The 24,449-nt window shown below is 41.7% G+C and overlaps 2 protein-coding genes across 8 annotated transcripts in view; one reads left to right on the top strand and one right to left on the bottom strand.

Annotated features, from left to right (window-relative positions):
• Positions 1 to 837: 837 nt before the first annotated feature.
• Positions 838 to 23,473, top strand: TSPAN15 (tetraspanin 15). Of its 3 annotated transcripts, XM_083439802.1 has the most exons (8): positions 848 to 1,585; positions 7,378 to 7,563; positions 10,066 to 10,140; positions 14,806 to 14,901; positions 16,635 to 16,751; positions 18,902 to 18,949; positions 20,295 to 20,411; positions 22,273 to 23,473. In XM_083439802.1, exons 1-8 carry the CDS (start codon positions 1,484 to 1,486, stop codon positions 22,423 to 22,425), a joined length of 894 nt encoding a protein of 297 aa, XP_083295928.1. In that variant the 5' UTR covers positions 848 to 1,483; the 3' UTR covers positions 22,426 to 23,473. The 3 variants fall into 3 exon arrangements, with proteins under 3 accessions (XP_083295930.1, XP_083295929.1, XP_083295928.1); XM_083439803.1 differs by lacking the exon at positions 18,902 to 18,949 and having other exon boundaries at positions 845 to 1,585; XM_083439804.1 differs by lacking the exons at positions 18,902 to 18,949; positions 20,295 to 20,411 and having other exon boundaries at positions 838 to 1,585.
• The window catches only part of LOC310677233 (broad substrate specificity ATP-binding cassette transporter ABCG2-like), a 30,564-nt gene continuing 29,544 nt past the window's right edge, over positions 23,430 to 24,449 (bottom strand). For 4 of the 5 annotated variants that reach the window (XM_083439799.1, XM_083439798.1, XM_083439796.1 and 1 more), the window contains one exon: positions 23,430 to 23,925. In XM_083439799.1, the coding sequence (XP_083295925.1) occupies positions 23,778 to 23,925 (148 nt within the window). In that variant the 3' untranslated portion in view covers positions 23,430 to 23,777. The remainder of the gene's footprint in view (positions 23,926 to 24,449) is intronic. The other variant, XM_083439800.1, reaches the window with a different exon arrangement.

Raw genomic sequence — 24,449 nt, 5'->3', positions numbered from 1 at the left:
CTCTTCATGTTTGCTCAATAATACAGCAAAACAATTCACATTTTTTTCTTGCTATTTGCCATTGGGAGAGTGCTTGAACTCACTTTGTGAGTCCTATAGCATCTTCATCCAATATGCCAACGTTAGATTCACAATGCTAGGAACAAAACCGGGACATCTGTATACAGTGGTACCTCGGTTTACGAACTTAATCCGTTCTGGAAGTCTGTTCTTAAACTGAAACAGTTCTTAAACTGAGACACGCTTTCCCTAGTGAGGCCTCCCGCAGCTGGTGCACTTCCACTGTTCTGGCTTCCATTCTTAGACCGAGGTAAAGTTTGCAAACCGGGACACTACCTCTGGTTTTGCGGAGTTTGTAAACTGAATCATTTGTAAACAGGGGTGTTCTTAAACCGAGGTACCACTGTACTACAATGAAACATTTTTTCTGTTGTTGGTGTGAATGGTTTTCAGCTTATTTGATTCTTGACAACCGCCCATTGCGTTTGTCATGAGACAGAGTGGCACCTTTGAAGGAACGCCCACTGATCACAGTCACACCAATTCTCCAGTAAACAAGACAAGCGGGGGCCCCTCCACCTGTTCTCCTCTTTTTTCTTCCTAATGTAACCCTAATGTCTCAACAAATGAAACTGACCTATGGAAAATGTAACTTGAAAAAAGAGACATTGCACATAACTTTGTAAACCAAGAAAACTTTAATATTATTTAAAAAACAACAAGACAAGTGGGGTGGGGCTTTTACAGCACATTCCCACACATGCTTATTCGGAAATTATTATTATTATTATTATCCCACCCATCTGGCTGGATTTCCCCAGTCACTCTGGGCAGCTCCCAACAAAATATTAATAGCACGGTAAAACATCAAACATTAAAAACATCCCTAAACAGGGCTGCCAAATGAGGCTTATTCCCAAGTAAGTGGGATAGCTAACGATATCTAGAAGGGTACTTGTGTTAAGGCTGCCACCGCACGTGAAAGACAAATTTATTATGACATCAGCGCTTGTGAATTAAACGTCTGCTTCATCCGATGCAATGGAGCATAGTAATCAAGTGTCAGAAACACACACACGTGTAGACGCTGGAGCTCGATGAGAACGCGCAGCCTGAAGCAATTCAATCAGAGCTTAAACAAGCGCAGCGGGAGCTTCTCCGAGGGCGCGAAAAATCCCCGGGGCTGCGGCTCGTTTTGAGGTGCGAAAGCGGCGCAGTCTCCGACTAGCTGCCGCTCCAGGAAGCCGGGGCGCCGCCACTTTCCCGGCTCTCCCTTCCCGGCTGCCCTCGGGGACACAGGCAGGCTCCTCCCGCCATCTGGCGCAGGCGAGCCGCTTCCAGAGAAGAGCAGAGCAGGCGCCGCCGCCGCCGTCGCTCGCGGCCTGGGGCTCGGCAGGTGGCTGGCGGGCGGGAGGAGCAGGAAGCGCGGCGGCGGCGGAGGGGAGGCGCCCGGGCCGCGGCAGAAGCAGGCCGAGGGAGGAGGATGGCGCGGTCGACGGGAGACTCGGAGCAGGTCCGCTACTGCGCGCGCTTCAACTACCTGTGCCTCAAGTTCACGCTCATCACCTACTCCACGGTGTTTTGGGTGAGTGCGAGGGGCGGGCGGGCCGGACCTCCGTCAGGCGGCAGCAGCTCCCTTGTAGTAGGGTGTAGCCGCCGAGCTGGGGCAGGCAAGAAAGAAGGAAAGCGGAGCGACGAGCGAGGAGCTGCCATGGGGGGGGGGGGGAGAGAGAAGAAATGCCCCTCCGTGCCCGCGCGGGGTTGCCCCAGGGATGCCCTCCTGCTGCCTTTTGTGTTTTTTTCTCACAGAACCGGGGCGACCTGTTAGCAACAGGTGTGGTGCGATGTGGGTAAGGCTGCTGGAAAGAAGCACCAGGAAACGCTCAGCGTTTGGGAATGAGGGGGGTTTTGTTGTTGTTGTTTAGGGAGTTGCGCACAGAAACTACACACACATGCCTCCTCCTCCTCCTCCTCCGAACACGCCGGGGCGGTCCGTCCAGTTGCAAAGGTTTCCAATCCCACCCAGTGACGGGAAAGCAAACAGCTCGCTCGATAAGCACGTGCTTTTATTTATTTATTATTTTGTTAGTGGGAGGCTATTCCGTGGTTTAAAATAACGCCGATTTCAAAGTATGTAACGGAGGAGACCCTTCAGGGGTGCGGTCAGAATAGCTGTAGCTTGACTTGTGCGGTGAATTTAGCTGTAGGCTTTTAACTTGGCAAACTAGTGCCCTGACTCAGTCGAGGAAGGAAAAAAAAGGCATTAAAGTGCTTGTGACACCTGCTGCCTTTCTCTAAAGCGATCATATGCTAGCAGTGGCTATTAGAAAAGGCAGGGTCATATTTCCTTGTCATCTCCTCCATTTTCTTTTTGCAGTAAAAATTGTTTAAATAGAAATAGTCTCTGAAAATTGTACATATGCTCAGTTTTTTTGTGTTGTCACACACCTATCATTCTGCAACCAACATTGCAAACACACAGGTTTGTTAAGAAGTGCAGAAGAAGATAAAAACCATGCATTTATGTGGCCTGCATAGTTCTGAGTTCAAAGTCTCAATTTTTGCTTGTGGCACACCCCACATTAGTAGGGAGGCAAATTTTAACCTATAAGGAAATATTTAATGAATTAGTCACATGGATGAATTGATAAGAGCTTGCAGGTCTAATTCAAACAGACTGTTTTGTTTACAATTGCCACCATTTCCTTCCCTTCCCTTTTCTCTCTTTGCTGTGTTAAATATAAACACCTTGGGACAGGGATCTGTGTGTGCTTGTTCCTTGTAAAACACTTATTACACAGTAACAATGTAATATGACTGACTGACTGAATAATATTGCTCCCAATAAGACTTATTCCAGTAAAAGCCCCAAGCTTTCATGCTGTTTGAAAGACAGTTCAGCTGTCATTTTGGATTGTATTCATACTTATACTGGATTAATTAACCATTAACACATGAGGATCTGGACTGGACATAATGTTCCCTGTTACTATGAATAATAGTTTATGCGGAGTGTTAGATACACACACATTTCTCTCTTCTTCTGCACTGGCTTTGGTCTGGAGAGCCTGGTTTGTTTAAACTAGAGTTCCCTGTTTAGATGAAACAAGAGACTGTGGCTTAATGTTTGCTTACTAATCAGTACATTATTCCAGGGCCAGGAATTAACCTAAAGCTAAAGATGAAAAGAGGGGCTTTAGTTTAAACAAACCAAGATATCTGCACTGAAGAGGACTTGCAATGGGAGGGGAAAAGAGAAGCATAAAGTTTTGACACTCGTTCTTGGCTTCATGGTTTATGAAGCTAGGAATAATTAAGTCTGAACTGACTCTTACTTTGTTCATTATTGCATCTTCAGATCTGTGACTATCGCTCAATCAATACACAACACCACATAACATGTAGCTCAGTTAACACACAATGCCCAACCATGATTTTGTGGCTGGGAGTACATTGCGAGTTTGCAGGTGCTCTTTTCCCCTCCCCTCCTCCACTTCCTGAGGTTTTTCTAGCTCACATTGCTGTGATGTCCAAATTGGCACCTTATGATTTTGCTAACCTCTGAATCGTGGTTTGCAAACCATCTTCAACGTTTCAAATTCTGTTTAACATCATGGCAAACTATGGTTAGTAGATGGAAATAGATGGAAGAGGGTAGATTGTGGTCTGCTGGTGAACTATTGGCCAATTTTGGGTGAACAACCTAGTTCAGTTGTGGGTAACATTTGTCCCTGCAGGTGTTGCTGCACTCCAACTCCCATCATGCTTGCCATTGGAGTTCAACCACATGTGGTAGCTCAGAGGTTAGCAACCCCTGATCTTACCTCCTTTAAGTTGTGTTGTTGGGTTTCTTGCAAAAAATGCTTGACTAAATGCATTTTGATCTCCTAAGAAAAGAGTGCACACCCGTTTGTTGTGCTTTCATTGTTTAGAGGACTTGCATTCTGGATATGAACTCTTGCTTTGTAAATATGAAATATTTTGGTGGACCCCTGGGCTTCTTAAGAAAAGTAAAACAAGACTTGTCTTGTGGGTATCGTTAGAGTCTTTCATTGGGCAATAATGGCTGCCTCAACAGTGAGTAAGCTGAATGAGATGAAAGGTTAGGTAGCAGTTGCTCTGTCAAAATATTGTTCTGTTTCACTGAAGTGAGTTGAAGAGGTTGTTGGGGTCATGGAACTACTGTAAACTTAAGATCCAGTTAAAAGTGTGAATGTAGAGGCCTAATAATTGTTTTTGTGCATGCATTGTAGCTTTCTGTGTATTAATTATAGGAATCACTGCCGGATAATTCCAGTTTTCATCAGCATAATTCTACCTACATTGGGGGATGGAACTTACCGATCTGTTTTATTAATAATGCCAAAAATCATTTTAGAAATATTTGGGCTATATTTTTTGATGACTCAAGTTTAGCTGGAACTGTTTGGATCTTCAGAAGGTGTCTTAGAGGATCCCGGGCTGATATCATCTGAAGGATTACTCACTTTCTTCACTCTATTTAGGCATCACAGCTAATAGCTCCTCGACTGAAATTCCACTGAAGGTTCATGCTGTTCTTTATCCTTATGGGGAAATTCCTTACTTTCGTGTGACGCTAGCTGATTTCCTATTTACAGTTCAAGTTATCTGTATTCCAGGCGGCAAGGATGTAGGTCCCTAGTTCCCAGTTCCTTATTATTAGTGCCCAGTTCAACAGAGAGCTGCATGAGCAGCCTAAATGAGGAACTGAATTTCATAACATCTTGGCACCCCAAAATGAGATTTGGGGCTACCTCATACCTTACGCGGGTGGCGCTGTGGGTAAAAGCCTCAGTGCCTAGGGCTTGCCGATCGAAAGGTCGGCGGTTCGAATCCCCGCGGCGGGGTGCGCTCCCGTTGTTCGGTCCCAGTGCCTGCCAACCTAGCAGTTCGAAAGCACCCCCGGGTGCAAGTAGATAAATAGGGACCGCTCCAGCGGGAAGGTAAACGGCGTTTCCGTGTGCGGCTCTGGCTCGCCAGAGCAGCGATGTCACGCTGGCCACATGACCCGGAAGTGTCTCCGGACAGCGCTGGCCCCCGGCCTCTTGAGTGAGATGGGTGCACAACCCTAGAGTCTGTCAAGACTGGCCCGTACGGGCAGGGGTACCTTTACCTTTACCTTTACATACCTTACATCTCCATGACTGGGAGGCTGTTTCCTTCAAGATACAGCAGAGACATGTAGGGGCATTTCTCTGAATGTGCAAATATGGTACCTAAGTGTGGATGGGGGCAGGGACAAATGTTTGAACCCCTGATGCTTCTCAGGATGACGTGCATGAGGCTTTTGAAGCGGGGCTTGTTTGTGCACCCTGCCTCCCATCCACAGATACAGCGTTTGCATATTCTGAGAAATGCCCAAACATGCCTCCTTATTCTCTCTGGTCAAAAGCTTTGCTTTTGCACAACACACGATTCCACCCTGGTCATTCAGTGTCACAGTGTCAAGCCTTAGGTTCTAACCAGCTCACATATGCCCAGGAAGGCTGGCACTTCTTTGTATAATGATGCACACATTCCTAATTATGGATGAAGGCTTCAACCAAAAGTCAGACCTTTCTAGAAAGAAGTGACTTAAGAACCTCAAATGGAGAGGCCTCTCCCAGCCAATACACTTTTGTCATAAAAGATTGGTGAGAGGATCACTCCTTCTTTCTCAGTTTATTTTAAACTGCCTTCTTTGGCAGTTTTTCTTCCTCAGAGGAATTTTTATTGAGGGAAAAGAGACCTTTTTAAAGCTATGCTTATTTTTAACTTTGATAAATGCAATGGTTTATATTTCTTGGAAGTATATTTTGGCACTGCTTTTTTATATATATATAAAAAGGATTTCCCCTTAGTTCTCCGGCTCTCTTGGTTATTGATGGGAGAAATTTTGAAACTGTGTGTTGAGATATGGGAGCTCTAAAAATACAATTCAGGATTGGTCACTCGGGCCACATGGAGACAGGACCTTTCACCCCAGAGCTAATAGCACTGTGAGGAATATTTCCACCAAGATCATGGTTGAGGGGAGAGAAGGCTTAAACATCCCCGTGTGCTGCAGTCCTGACAAATTTAGATACTGTATTAATATTTATTAAATCAAAATCAATTTGCAGTGGATGATCATGTAGCAGGATAAACTGATTTTCTCTCTTCTAAAATGTTGGATAAGAAGGCTGCTGAAAATAAGTAGACACACAGTTTTAAACATCATTTTCGTTAGCTTGATTCAGGTAGAACAAGAACGGAAGAAATATTACCCTGGACCAAACCATTGCATCTAAATAGTCTTTAAACCTCTTTTGTTGACCAGCAGCATTACACTTTCCATTTTTAAGTTCAGAATAGCGTACAGTGGTACCTCGGGGTAAGTACTTAATTCGTTCCGAAGGTCCGTTCTTAACCTGAAACTGTTCTTAACCTGAAGCACCACTTTAGCTAATGCGGCCTCCCGCTGCCGCCGTGCCGCCGGAGCACGATTTCTGTTCTCATCCTGAAGCAAAGTTATTAACCCGAGGTACTATTTCTGGGTTAGTGGAGTCTGTAACCTGAAGTGTATGTAACCTGAAGCGTATGTAACCCGAGGTACCACTGTAGTTGCTTTGGAAGACAATAATCAGGCATCCACACAACATGACCAGTCCAACTAAGTTGATGTTGAAGAATCATTGCTTAGGCACTGGTGATCTTTGCTTCTTCCAGTACACTGGCATTAGTTCACCTGTCCCGGTTGAAATGCAGAGTGTTTGAGGACTGGGACATTCGCAGGGAAACCAAAATGCTTGTTTACAAAGCTATTGTCCTACCAACCTTACTGTATGCTTGGGTGTCCCTATAAGGCCATTAAGACCAGAGTGTAAGACTACCTTGTGCACCACTATTATCAATAAAAACAAACATTGAGTATTGTGGCACTTTAAAGATTAACACAATTATCCTTTTAATAAAATGATATTGTTTTATTAGTATGAATCTTTTATGAAAGTGGCACAAGACTCTTGGCTGAAGTGGACTTAACATGGTTAGTCTTCTGGAAATGTTAACAGTGGTATCAGTTCGGCTACAGAACAGTTCAATAATGTTTTGGTTGTGATATGGCCTGTTGGAAATACAATCTGCCCCTGATTTAGGGACCAGACAAAATAATGCTGTGTGCTTGATGCTTCCAGTTTGCTGTACCTGATTTAAGGGTTTTTGGTTTGTTTGTTTTTTTAATAAATTCCACCTTTCAAGATTCCTGCTAGTTTGTACTTTTGTGAAATAAGCAGTCATTTGATTTTCTCTTTTTAATAAGTCAGTTTAAAATACAGCCATTGGTTTTGTTTGGAAAACAACAATAACAAACACTTTTTCTCTTTCTTTCTGTTACAGTTGCTAGGAGGGTTTGTCTTAGCCGTTGGCATTTATGCAGAAGTTGAAAGACAGAAATATAAAACCCTTGAAAGTGCCTTTTTAGCTCCAGCCATTCTTCTAATACTCCTAGGTATTATAATGTTCCTCGTTTCCTTCGTGGGTGTGTTGGCTTCCTTAAGGGACAACTTATGCCTTCTTCAAGCTGTAAGTACTTTTATATAAGTAGGAGTCTACTTGTAACCTGAACTTGATGTTTATAAAACTTATTTTGATCTCTATTCTGTAAACAGCTTTAAGACAGCTTAGCTAATAACTTCCTTCTTTGGATAAATGGCAGAGAGAAAGGAAAGTGCAAGATGGATTCTAATATAACCAGTGTAAACGAAGTTGTCAAAGGCAAACGCTTTACTTTAGTGGCACTTAATCATGGTTTTAGAGAAAATGTGGGTGCAACTGAAAGAGCCTGCTTAAACAAAAGTAAGATTTATGTAAGAAAAATGCAATGTAAATTCAGGCATATAAACTGTTTTTATATTTAACAAATATTTAACGTGTTTATATAGCTTGATGTTAAAAGCGGAGTCAGGATAAAATATTTTCATTCACAAAATGTATTTACTTATTATTTAAACTGAAGTCCATTGATTTACTGCCTCCAGGTTAGCAGAGCAGGTTTCTTTCACAGCATGCATGCTTGAACTTTGTCCATCTACATGGTGTTTTTTTAATGTGTCATATTTTTATATAACGTATTTATTAATGAAAAGAGCCCTTTGATCTAAAGTTGCACCATGATTCCTTTTGGGGTAGAACCAGTGATCGACATTTTCACATCAACAGTAATACAGTCAATATGCCTGAATTTACAATAGTAAAACAATCAATATGCAAATTAAATTTAGAGCAATGTTGAGAATGAAAAGTAAACAGCAAGAATTCATTAACACTACAGTGGTACCTCGGGTTAAGAACTTAATTCGTTCTGGAGGTCTGTTCTTAACCTGAAGCCTCCTGCTGCCACCATGTCGCTGCTGCACAAGTTCTGTTCTCATCCTGAAGCAAAGTTATTAACCCGAGGTAATATTAACCCGAGGAAGTATACCTGAAGGAGCGTCTCCACCCCCATCGTTCTGCCCGGACACTGAGGTCCAGCTCCGAGGGCCTTCTGGCGGTTCCCTCATTGCGAGAAGCAAAGCTACAGGGAACCAGGCAGAGGGCCTTCTCGGTAGTGGCGCCCTCCCTGTGGAACGCCCTCCCACCAGATGTCAAAGCGATAAATAACTACCTGACATTTAGAAGACATCTTAAGGCAGCTTTGTTCAGGGAAGTTTTTAATCTGTGATATTTTACCGTATTTTTTGTTTCTATGGAAGCCGCCCAGAGTGGCTGGGGAAACCCAGCCAGATGGGCGGGGTACAAATAAATTATTATTGTTGTTATTATTATTATTATTATTATTATTATTATTATTATTATTTATTATTTATTATTATTATTATTTCTGGGTTAGCGGAGTCTGTAACCTGAAGCGTATGTAACCTGAAGCGTATGTAACCTGAGGTACCACTGTATTGGCCTCTGGTGGGGTGTTCCACTGCCAATCTCATGTATGCACGTGAATTAATGATTACAATATTAGAACAGCCCACTCGCTCTGCAACACTCAGTCAGGTGTTTATTAGAGTAAGCTGACCAAGGAGACAAAATGCAAAGTATAAAATACAAAACCACAGACTCCATGAAGCCAATGATTTTAAAATGACAAGCTCAGAACTAAGAATCATAGCAGGCCTATGAGACGTTACAACATTCGGAAGTCTTGCCACCTGCTTAATAATAAATGTATTGATCCCCTCAAGAAAGAAACTGGGAAAGTTCTCTGAAGATCAGTTAGGAAACAGTTTCGTAAGTGAATATATTGTGTGCAGTCTTCTGATAAAACAACAGAAAAAGAACTGATGAGAGACCCTTTTGACCTCTGAGAGGTCACACAGAAAGCATCTGCCTAAATAAAGGGAACTAAGTTTTGAAGTGAAACATTAAGATGGGCAAATCAAATAGCTGTTCTGTACTTTGGCGCCTAGCAACTATGTGCTTGCATGGTGCTGGCTGCAGTGGCCCGATGCCACAAGTGTCTCCTTGATGACCAAATGTAACAGGGAGAAGGCCCCTCCCCTGTTTGCCAGATTGCGATGATTTGTGTTTCCCTTCTAGTGAGAAAGAAAAATAACACCCCTCACATTAACCACTCAGTAAACTTAACTATATTCAAATGACTGAACAGGTATCCAAAAAAAAAAAAAAAAAAAAAAGGATTTTGTTTGTAAAAAATATGTTCAAATGTAGCAAGGGCATTAAGGTCTTCGGTCCATTGCGTAATAGAATCTAAAACATGAGTGCTGCACAGAACTCAAGAGAGGAGGATGAAGGCGGCTTGGGGACCTGACCGTGGTGCCACAGGTCTGCCTTCATCTCCTGTGCTGCTGCTGCCGCCTGCTGCTCATCCTTAGTAGTTGAGAGGCAAGATCACCCCCCGAGGCACATGGGTCTCTGCAGAGTAGCAGTGGCAAGTGCTCCAGTGGCACTGCCTCATCTACAGCAGTTCTAAAAGTTGCTTAATTTCACTGGAAGTGGTGAGTCATGATTTCAGTGCTGAAGATTTTAGATTTTGTATGTTAATGTAATATTTTTGAAATTCTTTTGCAGTTCATGTACATCTTGGGTATTTGTTTGCTCATTGAATTAATTGGTGGAGTTATGGCCTTAATGTTCAGGAATCAGGTAAGAAAACTGAAATATTCAAGAAAATGCCTAGTTAAAAAAACTTATCCCCATTTGTTATGGAAAAATGGAACCATTACTCTCTTGTCCCAAAGCAAAATTACTGATTACCCTATTTTTCTGTCTATAAGACGCCCCCAACTTTGGGGACTCCGATTTAAGAAAATGGGGGAAATCTATCCATGTATAAGACGCACCCAAATTTTGGACATTATTTTTAAGGGGGAAAACCTAGTATTATACACGGAAAAATACGGTATTATGGACGAGTCACAGAAGATCATGTATTTGAGTGGCAAGATTGGAACAAAATCAGGGCTATGCAAACACTACTGTAATAAATAAATAAAATTGCATTCTGGCACTCCTGATTCTGTGCCCTAAGCTACTACGTAACTTACAGAAATCATGCAAATTTCCATAATTTCTCTTACTTTGCATAATTTATTCTGCAATATTCACTCTTGCCAGCTATACAAGCTCTTTTTATCCTTCTGGCTTTTCAGCAGGTGTTTTCCACAGTTCAAACTGTATGTTTGTTACCTTAAAAGGCCAAAACTATTACCATTAAAAAAAATGAAATATGAGATTCTTAGGAAGTTAGATTCAGTGCCTAATACCACATTATATGTTCAGTAGACTGTGAGTTTAGTTTATTTGTATGTATGTTGTTTTTCCGTAGTCAGCTGTGCCCAAAGCAACTCATTAAGTTATCAAAAATACAACATTTGGGAAAAATCCAGTTTGTAACCAAATATCAATGTCAGTGAACTCAAGTAAGGCAAAACCTTTTCAACCAGAATTGGATAAATTCAGTATTACAAAGAAACAATTAGACTTCAACAGTTAGACTTAAACAATTTGTATGAATGAAGCTAATAACACACTTCAAGTGCTGCTCTTGCAGCACTCCAAGAGCCCACACTGGTCTAAATACATTTGAGAGGGGGTTGGGGGCTGCTCATCACCAGGCTAGATGGTTCACAATGGGCTCGCCTTTCTGTCTTCCAGAGGAGACTTTGACAGCAGCAAAAGGGAAGTTCCTGTTAAGGGCCAATTGGTTGAATTTTTCAGGCTATAAAGACTCTTGTGTGTTACTGTAGTAGGAAATGAAAGAAAGAAAGAAAGAAAGAAAGAAAGAAAGAAAGAAAGAAAGATGGTCTTTCCTTCCAAAAAGAAGGAAATATGTATATGATGCCTTGCACTTCCTTCAGTATTTTCAAAAGACACCCATAATTGAGTATTGGCAAAATAATGTTTAACAGAGGCTAAAAGCCTGGTAGCTAATCAACTAAAAATTCTGTAACTGGTTGGCAATTCTAACATTTTGTCATAAACTGGGAATAGCTTTGAGGGTTGCCAGAATATAACTTCATAGTGCTTTAAGAAGATAAGGATCGACAAGTTGTCTTTGGCAGTCCGCTACCCCTCTGAAGCTTCTAACCTGCCTGCTGGCCTTGCATGTGTGCAGTAGCATAAATACGATAGAATGAGACAACTTGCCTCTGTGCAGCCTGGATACAAGCACAGTATATAGGCATCAAATATCACTCAATACATTATTGCTTAGATTATGTTATGTGAAGTTTCTTTTCAGTATGGAGAAATGCAATAACATTTTCAAGATGTCAGATTACCTTGTTCGGAGATTTGCAAATGAGGCAGCATGGTACCACTGCAGCTTCACACTGGCGCTCTGCCTGTGGCCTAACACGATACAGGACATTTAGGCTGTAATCCTGCACACACTCACCTGGGAGTAAGTCCCACTGAAGCCAGGAGGGCCTACTTTCTTCTTAGAAGACATGTATCACATTGCTCCCATGCCTTGGGAAAAGACTTCAAACACAGTAAATTGGTGAAAAGGTTGTATATGTTAAAATATACCAATCAGAAGAACTGCGGAATAATAGCCAAATCAAACAAATGTGAGCAGAGGAAGTTAGCTCAGGTGTTGGAGGGCAACCTCGCTTCTCACATTCTGTGGCCCCCCAGCTAAAGATTGGCATAAACATCCCTCCTTGCTAGGTGAATCATGAGCTGTCTATGTGCCTCAAGCCCCAGTGTTCAGAAGCTTTCATCCAGGCATACAGCTCTAGTCCAGAGAGCACTCAGCAGCACCCCTAAAGCTTCTTGCTTTGGGTGATAACTTGTGGTTGTCCCCTGTCTAAAAATGCCTCATGGTACCAGTCAACTGTTGTTTTAATTTTCTTAATCAGCCTGCACAGAATGCTTCAGAGGAGATCGGTTTCTGCTTGTTTGTGTCCACCCACTTGCACACAACAGCTTGAAAATAGCTCTCGGCACTGGCAGATGGACCCCACTGACCCAGTGAGGGGCAGGAATATCATAACTGATTCTGGGGTGTGGAATATAGCTCCCCCCCAAAAAAAAACCAAGAGAAACTGATTGACCACGTGGGAGAATCCAACTCGAGTCTCAAAGTGAGAGGGATAGAGCAGACTTGTTAATTGGACAGCAGGTTTTTTGCAAAGAGCCAGAGCAATTCATTCTGCGTAGTGAGAACTTGGAATTTCAGCAGTAGCTTCCTTAAAAATCCACAACTTTTTTTAACTTGCCTGGGCATCAGTTCCTCAAGGCATGGATAAAGACTTGAGAGGCTGCCCAGGCATAGAAATTCCTGCCCGCAGAACTGTAATGTCCCTTCTTAACCTGTAATAATGAGGCATACACTCATTCTGGCTAGGCCCAAAGGGAGGAGATGTAAATTACTTCCTTCCCCCAAGCTTCTCATTGTACAGGTAGGTTTCGGTCAGCCTGTTCCAAGTGCTAGTAAGCAATTCTGAGCCATTAGTGTTTTGGAGAAGCGTGGAGCTTGGTGTTTCCTCTTGCAGCACAAGCTGGCCTGACAAGCCTGTTTTGTCTCTAAAGTTGACGTACAAGTCCTCTGATTTGCAAAGGCTTGTCTACCTTGAAGGTCTAACTCAGGGAAACTGATTGCTTGCTAATAAAAGTGAAATGAATAAAAGTTTGAGATAATAGGGACCCCCTCACACACATAATAAATTTTCAGTTATGATGTTGTACCTTCAGATGCCTTTCCTCAAAGTAGTATTTCTGTAGTGTGAATATTGCATTTTCCCACCATTCAAACTGAATATTGTATCTATTTGAAAAAGAATGGTGCACCAATGGAGACAGGATTCAGCCTGAGCAGATAGAGATTGTGGGCCTCACAAGTTGATTTTTTTTTTTGGGAAGAACTTAGCCATGTATCCTGCTATTAGAATGATACTCATGTGGGAGATAGGTATTTTCTGGTTTGTTTTAAAGAACCATTTTATATTCCAGCATTAGATGTTGGGGACAACGGTGCTGATTTGGGCCCCACACTGTGGGTGCCCAGCATGACTTGCCCCCTGCCCACACTGTGACATTATGATGCACATGCCATGACATCATGATGCACGCTGTGGTGTCATGACATCATAGCGCGGGGGAGGACACAAGCTCCAGCTGCACGGCAACTGGACCCCTCCTGCCAGAACTCACTCTCTCTCTCTCCAACTCCACGCTCTCTCTTCCACCCCATGCTTGATCTCCCTGCTCTTTCTCCCACCCACCCTGTCTGAACTCTGTGCTCTCTTCCAACCCAACTCTACACTCTTTCACCCCCTAACTCAACACACTCTCTCTCCCACCCCCCGTCAGAACTCGGTGCTCTTTCCATGCGGTGTGGAGCCTGCGTGCCATCTCCTGCATTTTGCGGGTGCCCAGCCCCTATATGGGAAATTTTCTGGGTGCTTGGGCATGCAGGACCCCGGGGAGATAGTGCCTATGATAGGGGCGTATGCAATCTTCAAATAATTTTGTGTGTGTGGACAAATTGGAGTAGAGGAGAGCTTTCTGGTACCCACCACTTGTTGAAGGGAGAGATTACAATCTCCAGGCTGGAATGGTATAGTGGGAGAGTTTTTATCTTCTAAAGCAGTAAAAATAAAGAAAAAAATCCAAATGCTACAAAATGGACATTGGAAGGATGTATTATTTGTTACTTATGATACATCGCAGGCATTGTCCAACAGTTAATAACCATATTCCACGCAGCAATGTGAATGAGAGGAAAAATCACATTTTCCCATTGGCAAAATACTCCCGTTGGTATGCTGGGAAAATGCAAAAATCCTTTAACAAAGCCACTTTTTCATTAAGTTAGTTCGGTGGATCCTACATAGTGGTCTAAGTAAGATGTTTCACATTTATTGCATGAAAACAACTATTAAACCATAAGCAAACATTTGCAGGAGTAGGTTCTTGTTTTCCTACAATTTTATATATTGACAGGGCCTAATACCAGACTAGTTCTTGCATATTGCTTATTTTTAGGGCTGTCAATCAGTTACACATTCTTGACCCGTAATCTGCCTTTGATTCTTACATTAAATTGTAGGTATCATCATCATCTTTCTAAGATACCAAAGGAAGTGTGAGAACTTACAGCATGTTAAAAATTTCTCTTTCATTTCCTTTTCTAGCAGCTTATCAGAACTAAGAGTCTAAAAGGCATTACAATCATTCTCAGCCCCACTGCTGAATAGACTTGTTAAAACTTGTTGCCGGTTATAGATGGTATGAGTGCATGCTTATACTTTTTTCTTTTCAAATTATGTGTGCTTGATCTTATTTAGTTGTTTTTCCCTTTAGACAATTGACTTTGTAAATGAGAACATCCGAAGAGGGATTGTGAATTACTACGACGACTTGGACTTCAAAAACATAATGGATTTTGTTCAAAAGGAGGTTGGTTTTTGGATGTCAAATTAATCAAACAGTAGTAGGCTATTCATTGATCCCATGTGCTACAATATAGCAGTAGCTTCCAGCTATTTGCTGTTCAGGTGGATGTGTTGGGGTGCTCAGTGCTGGGGTGGCTTCCTTGCTGACAGTGGACCCCCCCCCCCACTGGTGGAGGCTGGCAGAGCTGGGCAGGGGCATCTCTCCTCCATTCAGACCCCTCCATCATGGTGAGCTGGGGGTTTGGATGGCTCTGTTAATTGCTTACAATTTTTATGATTTAGTTTCCATACAAACATTTTTCAGGCACTAAGGTGTTTGTCGGAACCTGAAACCCTTGCTGAGGGAAATAGGCCATTGAGAGTTAGAAATTGTTTTGAACCACGGCTGCGTCTTATGCCATAGCATGCTTAATCGACTCATTGGTTTGTGTTGAAATACTTACTGGGTTGCTTTTGCCTTGAGCTACAGAGATGTTAAATGAAACGGAAAAGTTGGATATTTTTTAACATACAGAGAACAGCATGTGTATATAGAGGAAAACTCCCAACATTTAAAAGACAACTTTGACTTTATGGTGAAGATTTTGGACACAAGCCAGAAGAGAGGTTCTTTTGGGCAAACTAAATTGAAATGAAGGGAAGTGTGCATAAACATAAATGCTCATTTTAATGAGGCTTGCTCAGAAGACCATCGTGGTGAATTGTGTTCCTTATAAGATATTTTTTTAAAGGGGACAGCCTTCTTTCAAAAAAAAGGTCAGGAACAAATTGTTTTAGGCGTGTACTAATTCATAGCTTTCCAAGTCGCCCTTTTGTTAAATGTATACACAAAGTTTTAAAGTTCTCGTAAGTATCTGGTTTATTCTTGTTTAATGAGATGTTTAGTTAATGCGTTAATGATTGATTAACAGTGTTTAGTTTTCTAGTTCTTGTTTTATAAATGAAATTACATTAGCTATTCTCTTTTACTCTGTAATGATACTCATAAAATCTGGGACGATTCTGTGGTGCGTAGTCAAAGCTGAGAAAATTTTGATGCGGCAAATAGAAGCTGAAGGTCACAAATGATGCAAAGGAAAGTTTAATCAATCATTTTATGATGCTTATTGTAAATAGCGCATCACAATCCAAATGTTTTTTGAGTTTGACCTTCAGGAGTGTAGTCATCAGCAGATCTCCGCTTTTGGCTGTGGCTGTTTTGCCTGAAGGAAGATGCTACGTTCAAAATGTATGGGGATTTCATGATATTTTAGCCATTAAATTAAACACACACACACACAAATAAATTACACAGTATTCAGAACTATTCAGGACTACTAACTTACATCAGGTCCAGCCAGGGCACCAGGTTTGGGAAGGCTCCCTTATACCTATAATTTGGGGTTCTAAAGTGAATAGGGATTGCTTTGGAATCTGGGATTGCTTTGGAATCTGGTAGGATCAGGCCTTGAGACTTCCACACAGAGTTCTTTACAGGCTCTTCCTGCCCCAGAATAGAGCTGCAAACAATATACATTTTGGTGGTTTTGTGTTCCATCTGTTTAAATTGGTGATTTGTAAATAATGTTAGGCACCTCCACACATGCTAATAATAATAATAATAATAATAATAATGAGAAATTAGGACATGAAGCCTCTATAATAATCACAAGGTTTTATTCTTACTGATAATAAGGTTCTAAATTTCTGCAACAAGGATTTGTCTTTGTGTAACACCTTTTCCCCCCCTCTTCAAAGTTCAAGTGCTGTGGTGGTGAAGATTTTAAAGACTGGTCAGAAAACCAGTACCATGACTGCAGTGCCCCAGGACCACTAGCTTGTGGAGTTCCTTACTCTTGTTGTGTCACAAACAAGGTAAAAGTTATTTATTATTCCGGATTAATTTTGCAGTTACCTGTTGGTTCCTCACATTTCACCAAATGATTTTTTTTCCTATGAAAGAAAATCAGTCTGGCAAGCTAAAATTGCCACCAAGAATGGAGATCTGTACACGGAAGGGTTCGTCATCTTGCTTGATATGATCTGTGCACACTTAGACTATGTGTAACAAATGGTAAGCAAGTGTACATTTTCCACACAAAAGCAGATCACCCAGAAACAACCTTGGTAAGGATAACAGGCTCTTTCAGTACAATTTCCCAAAAGGAAAAGTTCTAGGAATCCTTTTTAAAATAAATTGGTTTATTTGTGTTGGTTTTCTACAGATATTTTAAGTACTGGATTCCCCCCCCCCCTAATATTTTTTGAAGCAAATGAAGAATTATATCCGTTTTCTTCTAGGCTGTTTGTGGAATTAAAGATTAATTATACCATGTCACCTTTTCCTGACCAATTAAAAATAACCATTAAGAAATGTTTCCAAATAAAGCCTAGTAATAACATCATATCAGTATGATAGAATAAAAAGCTCAACAACATTTGGATGAATTAAAAATTGACGCTCCATTGAGATTTTGTGACAGAGAGGGTGATAATAGAACGTTGTTTAGCAAAATATTTTTGCATCTCTTTTTTCATTATTGCCAAATGAAACCAGTAATGTTCCTATAAATAGTATTGCCCTTTTTAGGTTATAAGAGAACATGTTACCACGTATATCACAGAACAGTCCTTGAAATCTTGCAGCACCGTCTTGTTAGCACTCATTTGTCTGGAGGATGCCACACCGGCAGTCTTTAAAAAATAAATCAAGATGAATAAATCTTAGCCGCTTGACATGTTTCCAAAACCAACTTGGCTTTTGCACTGGAAATGTACAGATGTGAGCAATAATTAGTCATTTACTCTCTGGTCATGGAAAAGTACTGTTAATATGTGAGGGCAGCGTCTCTATCTTTGGACAAATTTCATGCAGTACATAAGATTCAGATACTGATACCCAGGTGGCTTCCTATCACAGCCAAGCTTGGGGGCAGCCCACAAATTTGCTTGCCAAGGAACTTTTTTGGGTCCAAGCGTGTTTATGTTCTGCCATCTCTGGCATGGCACTGCTCATAGAGCCTAGGAGGGGATGCCTGGGCACAGTCTGCTCAATTTCTCCTTCCACAGGCTATCAGAGCTTGACAGGACTAACTCCCACCTGATGGGAAGGCAGGATTAGGAATGACCTGACTCAGTCCAGTGGCCTCCTCCCACATCTTAGCAGAACAGAGCCAAGGATCTTAAAATGAAAAGTTGGCAGCCCTATGTGCTACTCCCATATCCTGTAATTGCTTAGAGTGATTCTGCAGACGGACTGACCCTGATTAAAGAGCACACAGTCTTACCATTGCCAGAATGGCGGAGGCTGTTTTGCTGCCCTGCGAATGAACAGGCATAACTTTGCCTCCAACCCTCTTGCCTAGTTCTGCAGGTGTTCAGTGTGGTAGATCCTGAAAGGAGGAGATCTGCCCGTGGAAGATCCTAGCTGGCTTGCAGCTTTGATGTCCAAACTCTAGAGCAGTTTTATGGCTTCCTTTGAAATTTGTGATTATTATTATTTTTGCTTTAGGAGGCAAGTTAAATATACTTTATACGTGTGTGTGTTTGTGTGTTGCCACTTTGAACAAACCCCAAAAGGGTGGCAACCCACTTGACTCATGATGGGAAAGACAAGAATTGGTGGTACACAGTATTCAGCTGTGTTCTGTGTACATTTGCAGTACTTGTGGAAATTGTACTGGCTGGGCATGAGCTGGGCTCAGCTGCAGTTGAAGAAGAGACACTTCTGTTTGCGTGGAACATCTGTCACGACGCTCAGTCTCACGCCTGAGACTTATGTGAAAGTACCTTCCAAATAGCATTGAAAATACTTTCCACAAGAAGCGTAGCAGGGGCTTTTAATGCTTACAGTCACTGTTGTTTTCCAGTTTACTCACTGTACTGTTTCAGGCCTGGTAAAATGAAGACATCCAAATATATACTGATTATTTCATAGTTTGCATTATCCAAAAATTGAAAATAAGCTATATAAATATATTCATGTTGCACTATACTCATATTGTGAAATATGTTTTTTTCCCCAGACAGCAGTTATCAATACCATGTGTGGATATAAAACTATGAATGAAGAGGTAGGAACATATATTTCCCCCCCATATACAGTTAGCTTTAAGCCATTTGAAATGATCTACTGTTTGAGGGTACAACTTGCAGTCTTGTGTCTGCACCATCAAGCATTTCTGTTGCAGACCCAGAAAAGGAAAACTCTCCATATCTTTTTTGTTCCTGTGCTGTTTTTTATGCCTTTGCAACCTACACATGCCAAGAAGAGTATGTGTATGATTTGTAAGGCTCCAGTTATCTTCATCACAAATAGATCTGTTTGTGGGCACACCACAACCTGCTGTTTAAGGCTGAGGTAAACAGATCTACTTCTGAGTAAATGCCCAAGCAACAGGGTTTAAATAAACACATTTTCTTTGATTGTGGATAATTCTGCAGTGAGGTTACTGCTGACTTCAATGGAACAAAACATGGATGCGGGGAGCAAGATGAATTGGCTGTTCTTTAGACCTAGCATGTGAGTAACAGCTGGCACAGAAATACCAGTCTGTTATTGAAGTTTCTTGCAATGCAAGAAAGCATTTTAGGCGGAATGAAATGCTCTGCTAAGGCGGCTGTTGCATTTGCAGTGTGCTTTCCGCTTGCCAGATGAAACCATTCTCCCCTTTTCCTCCCCTGTTTTGGGGGTTCTCCTGACCCAAGCAAATCTGAGGTAGGGGTCACTCGGGGGACAGTGCCATTGGGCTAGGGAGAGACTAGTTGTGTTGGCTCCCACTAGTGCCAACAACTGACTTAAACACAGACCTATGTCTCAGGTTGTTGGTCTGGTAATGTTGGCCTGAAAATAGGAATGAATTGCTTGCCATCTCTCCCATCCCTTTGCAGCTTAAGATTGGGATAAGATGTAACCAATGGAACTGGAATGGCAGCTTGAACTCAAAAGTAATTTATTAAAAAATATGTACTTTTTCGAACAAGTCTCTAGGGATCTCTCAGGGCACCTAACGTTATATAAAAAATCATTTTAAAAATCCAATTAAATCATAACGCAACCAGTGTCATCTTATAAACAAATCATCAGCAGTAAACTGCCCTGGCTGGGGGGGGGGCAGTCTCTTTTGAGAGGCGCTGCAGAAAAATCCCTGCTCTTTGGCATTAGTCTGGACTTTGACAAAGAGGGAATTGGAAGCAACACCCACTCAGACGATCTCAGTCCTAGTATCTGGGGAGGCGCAGTATATGGAGTAGACATTTTCAACCTGCCACGTAAAACCCACTGAGATCCCAGCAGTAAACTGGGAACTTCACTTTGTGTGAAATTCAATGGGGCTGTTAGCATTGAATACATGGCACATATTGTCTCAGTAGACAAACCAGGCTGGTTATTTAAAAGTCTCTGTTGTTACTTTACAGCGCCTGAGTGTTCAACACGTGATCTATGTCAGAGGATGCACAAGCGCTGTACTGATTTGGTTTTTGGACAACTATGCCATCATGGCTGGCATTCTGCTTGGTATATTGCTGCCACAGGTAAGTCTGGCAAGACTCTAAAAGGAAATATTCAGGACAAGGCCTTGGCTCCTTCCTTCCTTGTTGGTTTGTGAGCCACAGTTTGCAGCTTTGATGCGTGGCATGGGGTCAGTTGTTTCCTATATGTGTTTTGGGCTGTCAGAGAAGATGGCAAACTTCTCTGTTATTCATTGGTCAGTTTGCAGTAGAGCTGGACCCCTTTCAGTGTGGTCCGTAAAGACAAGCAGTAAGACCTGTGAAACTTAAGTGCTTGGGCATATATTTAAAAGACATACATATATATATATATATATATATATATATATATATATATATATTATATATATAAAATTATATTTTGCTCTTAGAACTTTTGAAAATCCTTTATGAATGATACCATGGAAAACATTTTTACAACTGACTAAATTGCTTCATGAACCAGATTGGGCAATCAGGCTGTCCGTTGACCAGCCTTGGTGTTAATGATTCTGATGACTGCCTGGATGATTCCGATGCTGCTGGTCTTGGAAATAAGTAGCCCTGGCAAGGATAACTAATATAAATGGTACGATATGTTGAAAGATTGCAGTTGGCAAGGGTGATCGTGTCTTGTTGAATTAGCATTTCCGAACAAAATATTTGTAGAAATGGCAACCATTGCACATCAAACTATATATGTTACACAAACATTACCTCATTTAAACAAATTGGGAGGGAAAGGGTTTACAAGCCCTCCTGTTTCCCTCTCCTTTCTTACCAAAATGCTATTGCATATGTCCTCTGAGAAAGTATAACTCCCATGAGATTTCGGGGCTTTTCCCCATGGCATGCTAGCAGCACGCCAGAGAGGGAAGGGAGAAATCCAGGGGGATTCCAGACTGCGATTGAATCCCACCTGAAAATACTCAAACGAGTAATTTGGGTTGTACAACTGCAGTTGATTGGGAGGTTTTGTGCAACAAACTTGCTTCCCCCAGAACCAGACTTTTAAAGTGATGAGAAGATGCGCTGGGAAGTATAGAGTAATGCTTGCTTTGGCATGTCTTCTGAAAGCAACCCCAATCTCTCTGCTTTCTCTTCTCGTGGCATTTGTAGCACTACTCCCACTTCCTCTGTGCCATCAAAGAAGTCTAAATTAAAGAGGAGGGGAGGAGGGCTTAGGAGGATTGTGATCCTGGCACCAATAATGTTTTGAGGATCGGAGTGGCTAGGAGGGAGGGGGATTTCTCAAAGTAGCTTGGAAAATGTCAGGCTGTTTTTGACCTTTTGGGAAATGCCTTGGCTTCCTTCAAAGTTGTTCCATTTTGGTTTGGGGAAGGCTTGCTCTTGTCTAACCTTTGTCAAGAATCTCAGTGATTGACTTCCTGGGGGATTATATTCAAGCATCCATCCTTTGGATGGTGTAGCGATTCATTGCTGTCAAGTCTTGCTTTTCCGAAAACACTTTGTTTTTCTGTGTGAAATTCCTTAGCTCAAGCAGCAATAGTCCGAGATCCATTTCTCATGTTTTTAGTACTTTGGGCACTGTGCAAATCATGTGTGAAGTGCACCAAAGTGCAAATTTCAGCACATTTAGAGTTATGGGTCCACACCAGCCTTTTCTGAAGGTTTTTAAGAGGACAAGTGCCAAATTTTAATATGCCTAGGTTATCCACACTTGTTGCTAGGTGCACGTTATAGAAGCATAGTTGTTATAGAATCAGAAGGGACCTTGAGGGCCATCTAGTCCAACCCCCTGCAGTTCAGGAATCTCAACGTGTGTCCTTTGATATCTATCTGAGTACAAACTTTAAAATGAGAATTGTTTCCCCCAAATGAGCAGGAATTGTAAACTGTTAGTGAATGGTGCTATTCTGATCATCCTCATCACTTTATTTTGCAGTTCCTTGGGGTTTTGCTGTCTTTGCTTTACATCACCCGAGTAGAAGATATAATTGCAGAACACAAGCTTAACGAGACTCTGCTTGATGGAGGGAGACGGAAGGCGGACATTGAATTTACTAGCGCTGGGTGCTGTATGTGTTATCCTGAGTGATCCCCAGGTATTCCTTTAAGAAAGACAAATGACTAACATCCCTTTGCATTGTGCCTTGACTGTAGTCAGAACTTAATGTGATTTGCAAACAATAGTCCTTAGGAAACAAACCTCCCAATTCTTTCCAGACCTTGATTAATTAATTTTTTGCTCTGAGCGTTCTTTACAGTTTCACTGGCTTTGAGCTTGAAATGTGTTGTCTCTTGTGGCATCTAAAAATCTAGCCAGTTTCCTGCTTTACGGTAAACAGTATAGCTAATCTGGGAGGGAAATGGTTGTGAAAATTAATACAATAATTATTGTAGCCAAACTGACTATGTACAAGGGCTGTTTACGTTCCCTATGCAAGGATGTCGCTAACAACATAAAATCATCTTTATTTCTTTCTATTTTTCTAGTCATTTTCAGAACATGGTAAGATTACCAATGCAGGGGCCACAATCTAAAAGGATCTTTTGGTGACTTTCCCACCTCAGAACGATGGTTAGCTTGAAGTAGCCATTTCCTATATTTTTCCAAAGGATATTTGCTACTTTGTTTTTTATTAGCTGACTGAATTCAGGCTTTTTAAAAACTTGAAAGTTTCGTGTAGGTTCTTTTAAAGACTTGTGTCCTACCACTAGGCAGATTTATTCACGGCAACTGCCGATCATACTATTTTGTGGGCATGTTCAGTTTTGGGTGGAAGCCTGTGTAAGTAATACTTACCTGTCCAAATTGGAACGTTTAAAATACTGTGCAATCATGTTTTGATGCTGCTTCTTATGGGTTAGGGAAAGCACTCTGGAGGCCTTGATTAATCTTTTGTGCCTTTCTACTATAAACCACTATCTGGATTAAGTCAGATAATGGCAGCTTGCTTTGATGCCAATTTAATTTCCTAATTTATATATTTTTGTATGATATTTGGTATCCCTGATTAATTTGAGTCCTGTATGTATTGTGATGTACTGTATTTTTCCTGCCTGTTGACTGGAATTCTGGCGTGTACAGAGATGCAATTCTTTATATAGAAAATAAATTTAATGATTTTGTAAAAAAAGAAAAAGGAAGACTTTTTTTAACTTCATAACCGAACAAAATGCAAACCAAGACATGCATTTTTTAGTACCACTGAATGGTTTTTCAATCAACAGGTCACATTGACAGCAGCGTGGCACTTTAAAATTTTTATTTTAAAAAAATGTACAAAGAGGAGGTACATTCCTGCTCTCTTACTCTTCAAGAGGAGCGTAAAAACATCTTAATTTGGCAGGCTATCGCCAATTTTAAAAAAAAGTCCTAATTTCATAAGATAGAGGAGAGACTCCAGCAGGGTAGCTGTTCTCCTAATGGCTCATTAATGCAGTAGTCTATTTCCAACGGTTTACTCTCAAGAGCTGCATGTAAGCTAAAAAGAGGAAGATGCATGTCAAGCAGAAGAGGGCCAGCTCATTCTCCCAGAAACCCCAGGTGCTGTAGTCAATCTCTTGGTCCTTCATGTATTGCTCTCCAGGGACCCTGAAGGAAGAATATGGGACGTAGGCTACTGGTAAAAGCCCCGTGAACCCAGACCTTCTGAGCATTGCACAGTACCCCAATAGCAAACAAGCAGGCAAACACTGTTGAGAAAAGCTTCTGGACTATTCCAGAAGCTTTCTCCTCTTACTTTGCACCTCATTTTTCAAAAAACCCCCACTGAATTGTCTTTTTATAAAAATTAAATTCATGGAAAACAGCTTGTAATGAGACCTATCAGCTGTGATAGCTAAAAGGTGCAACTTCAGAGGCAGAATTCACCTTCCCACTCAACCACAGGAAGAGGGGTTGGTATTATTTTTGATTCACTATTTCTTGCTCTCAGCCATAGGATGCTTGTGGTTCTTCATGAGTGCAATGGAGGTGGCCAGGGCCATTGGAGTTCTCTTGGAGCCATCCCTCCTTCTCTACCCTTCCAATAGCAGAACGGGGGGGGGGGGAATGCCAGGGTGGATGGAAAGCCCCTTGGGCTCCACAGTATCCCATGGCCTCATGTTTCTCCAACA

This window comes from Podarcis tiliguerta (genome assembly GCF_965153285.1).
Source record: "Podarcis tiliguerta genome assembly, chromosome: 5".
NCBI lineage: Eukaryota > Metazoa > Chordata > Lepidosauria > Squamata > Lacertidae > Podarcis > Podarcis tiliguerta.
Note: the sequence above shows the minus strand (reverse complement) of the source record. Positions and strands in the feature narration are given on the sequence as shown.

Coding starts and splice junctions, on each gene's coding strand:
- TSPAN15 (XM_083439802.1), top strand. CDS start 1,484: ATGGCGCGGTCGACGGGAGACTCGGAGCAGGTCCGCTACTGCGCGCGC. Junction 14,902..16,634: donor TGGATTTTGTTCAAAAGGAG/GTTGGTTTTTGG, acceptor CCCTCTTCAAAG/TTCAAGTGCTGTGGTGGTGA. Junction 16,752..18,901: donor CTTGTTGTGTCACAAACAAG/GTAAAAGTTATT, acceptor TTTTTTCCCCAG/ACAGCAGTTATCAATACCAT.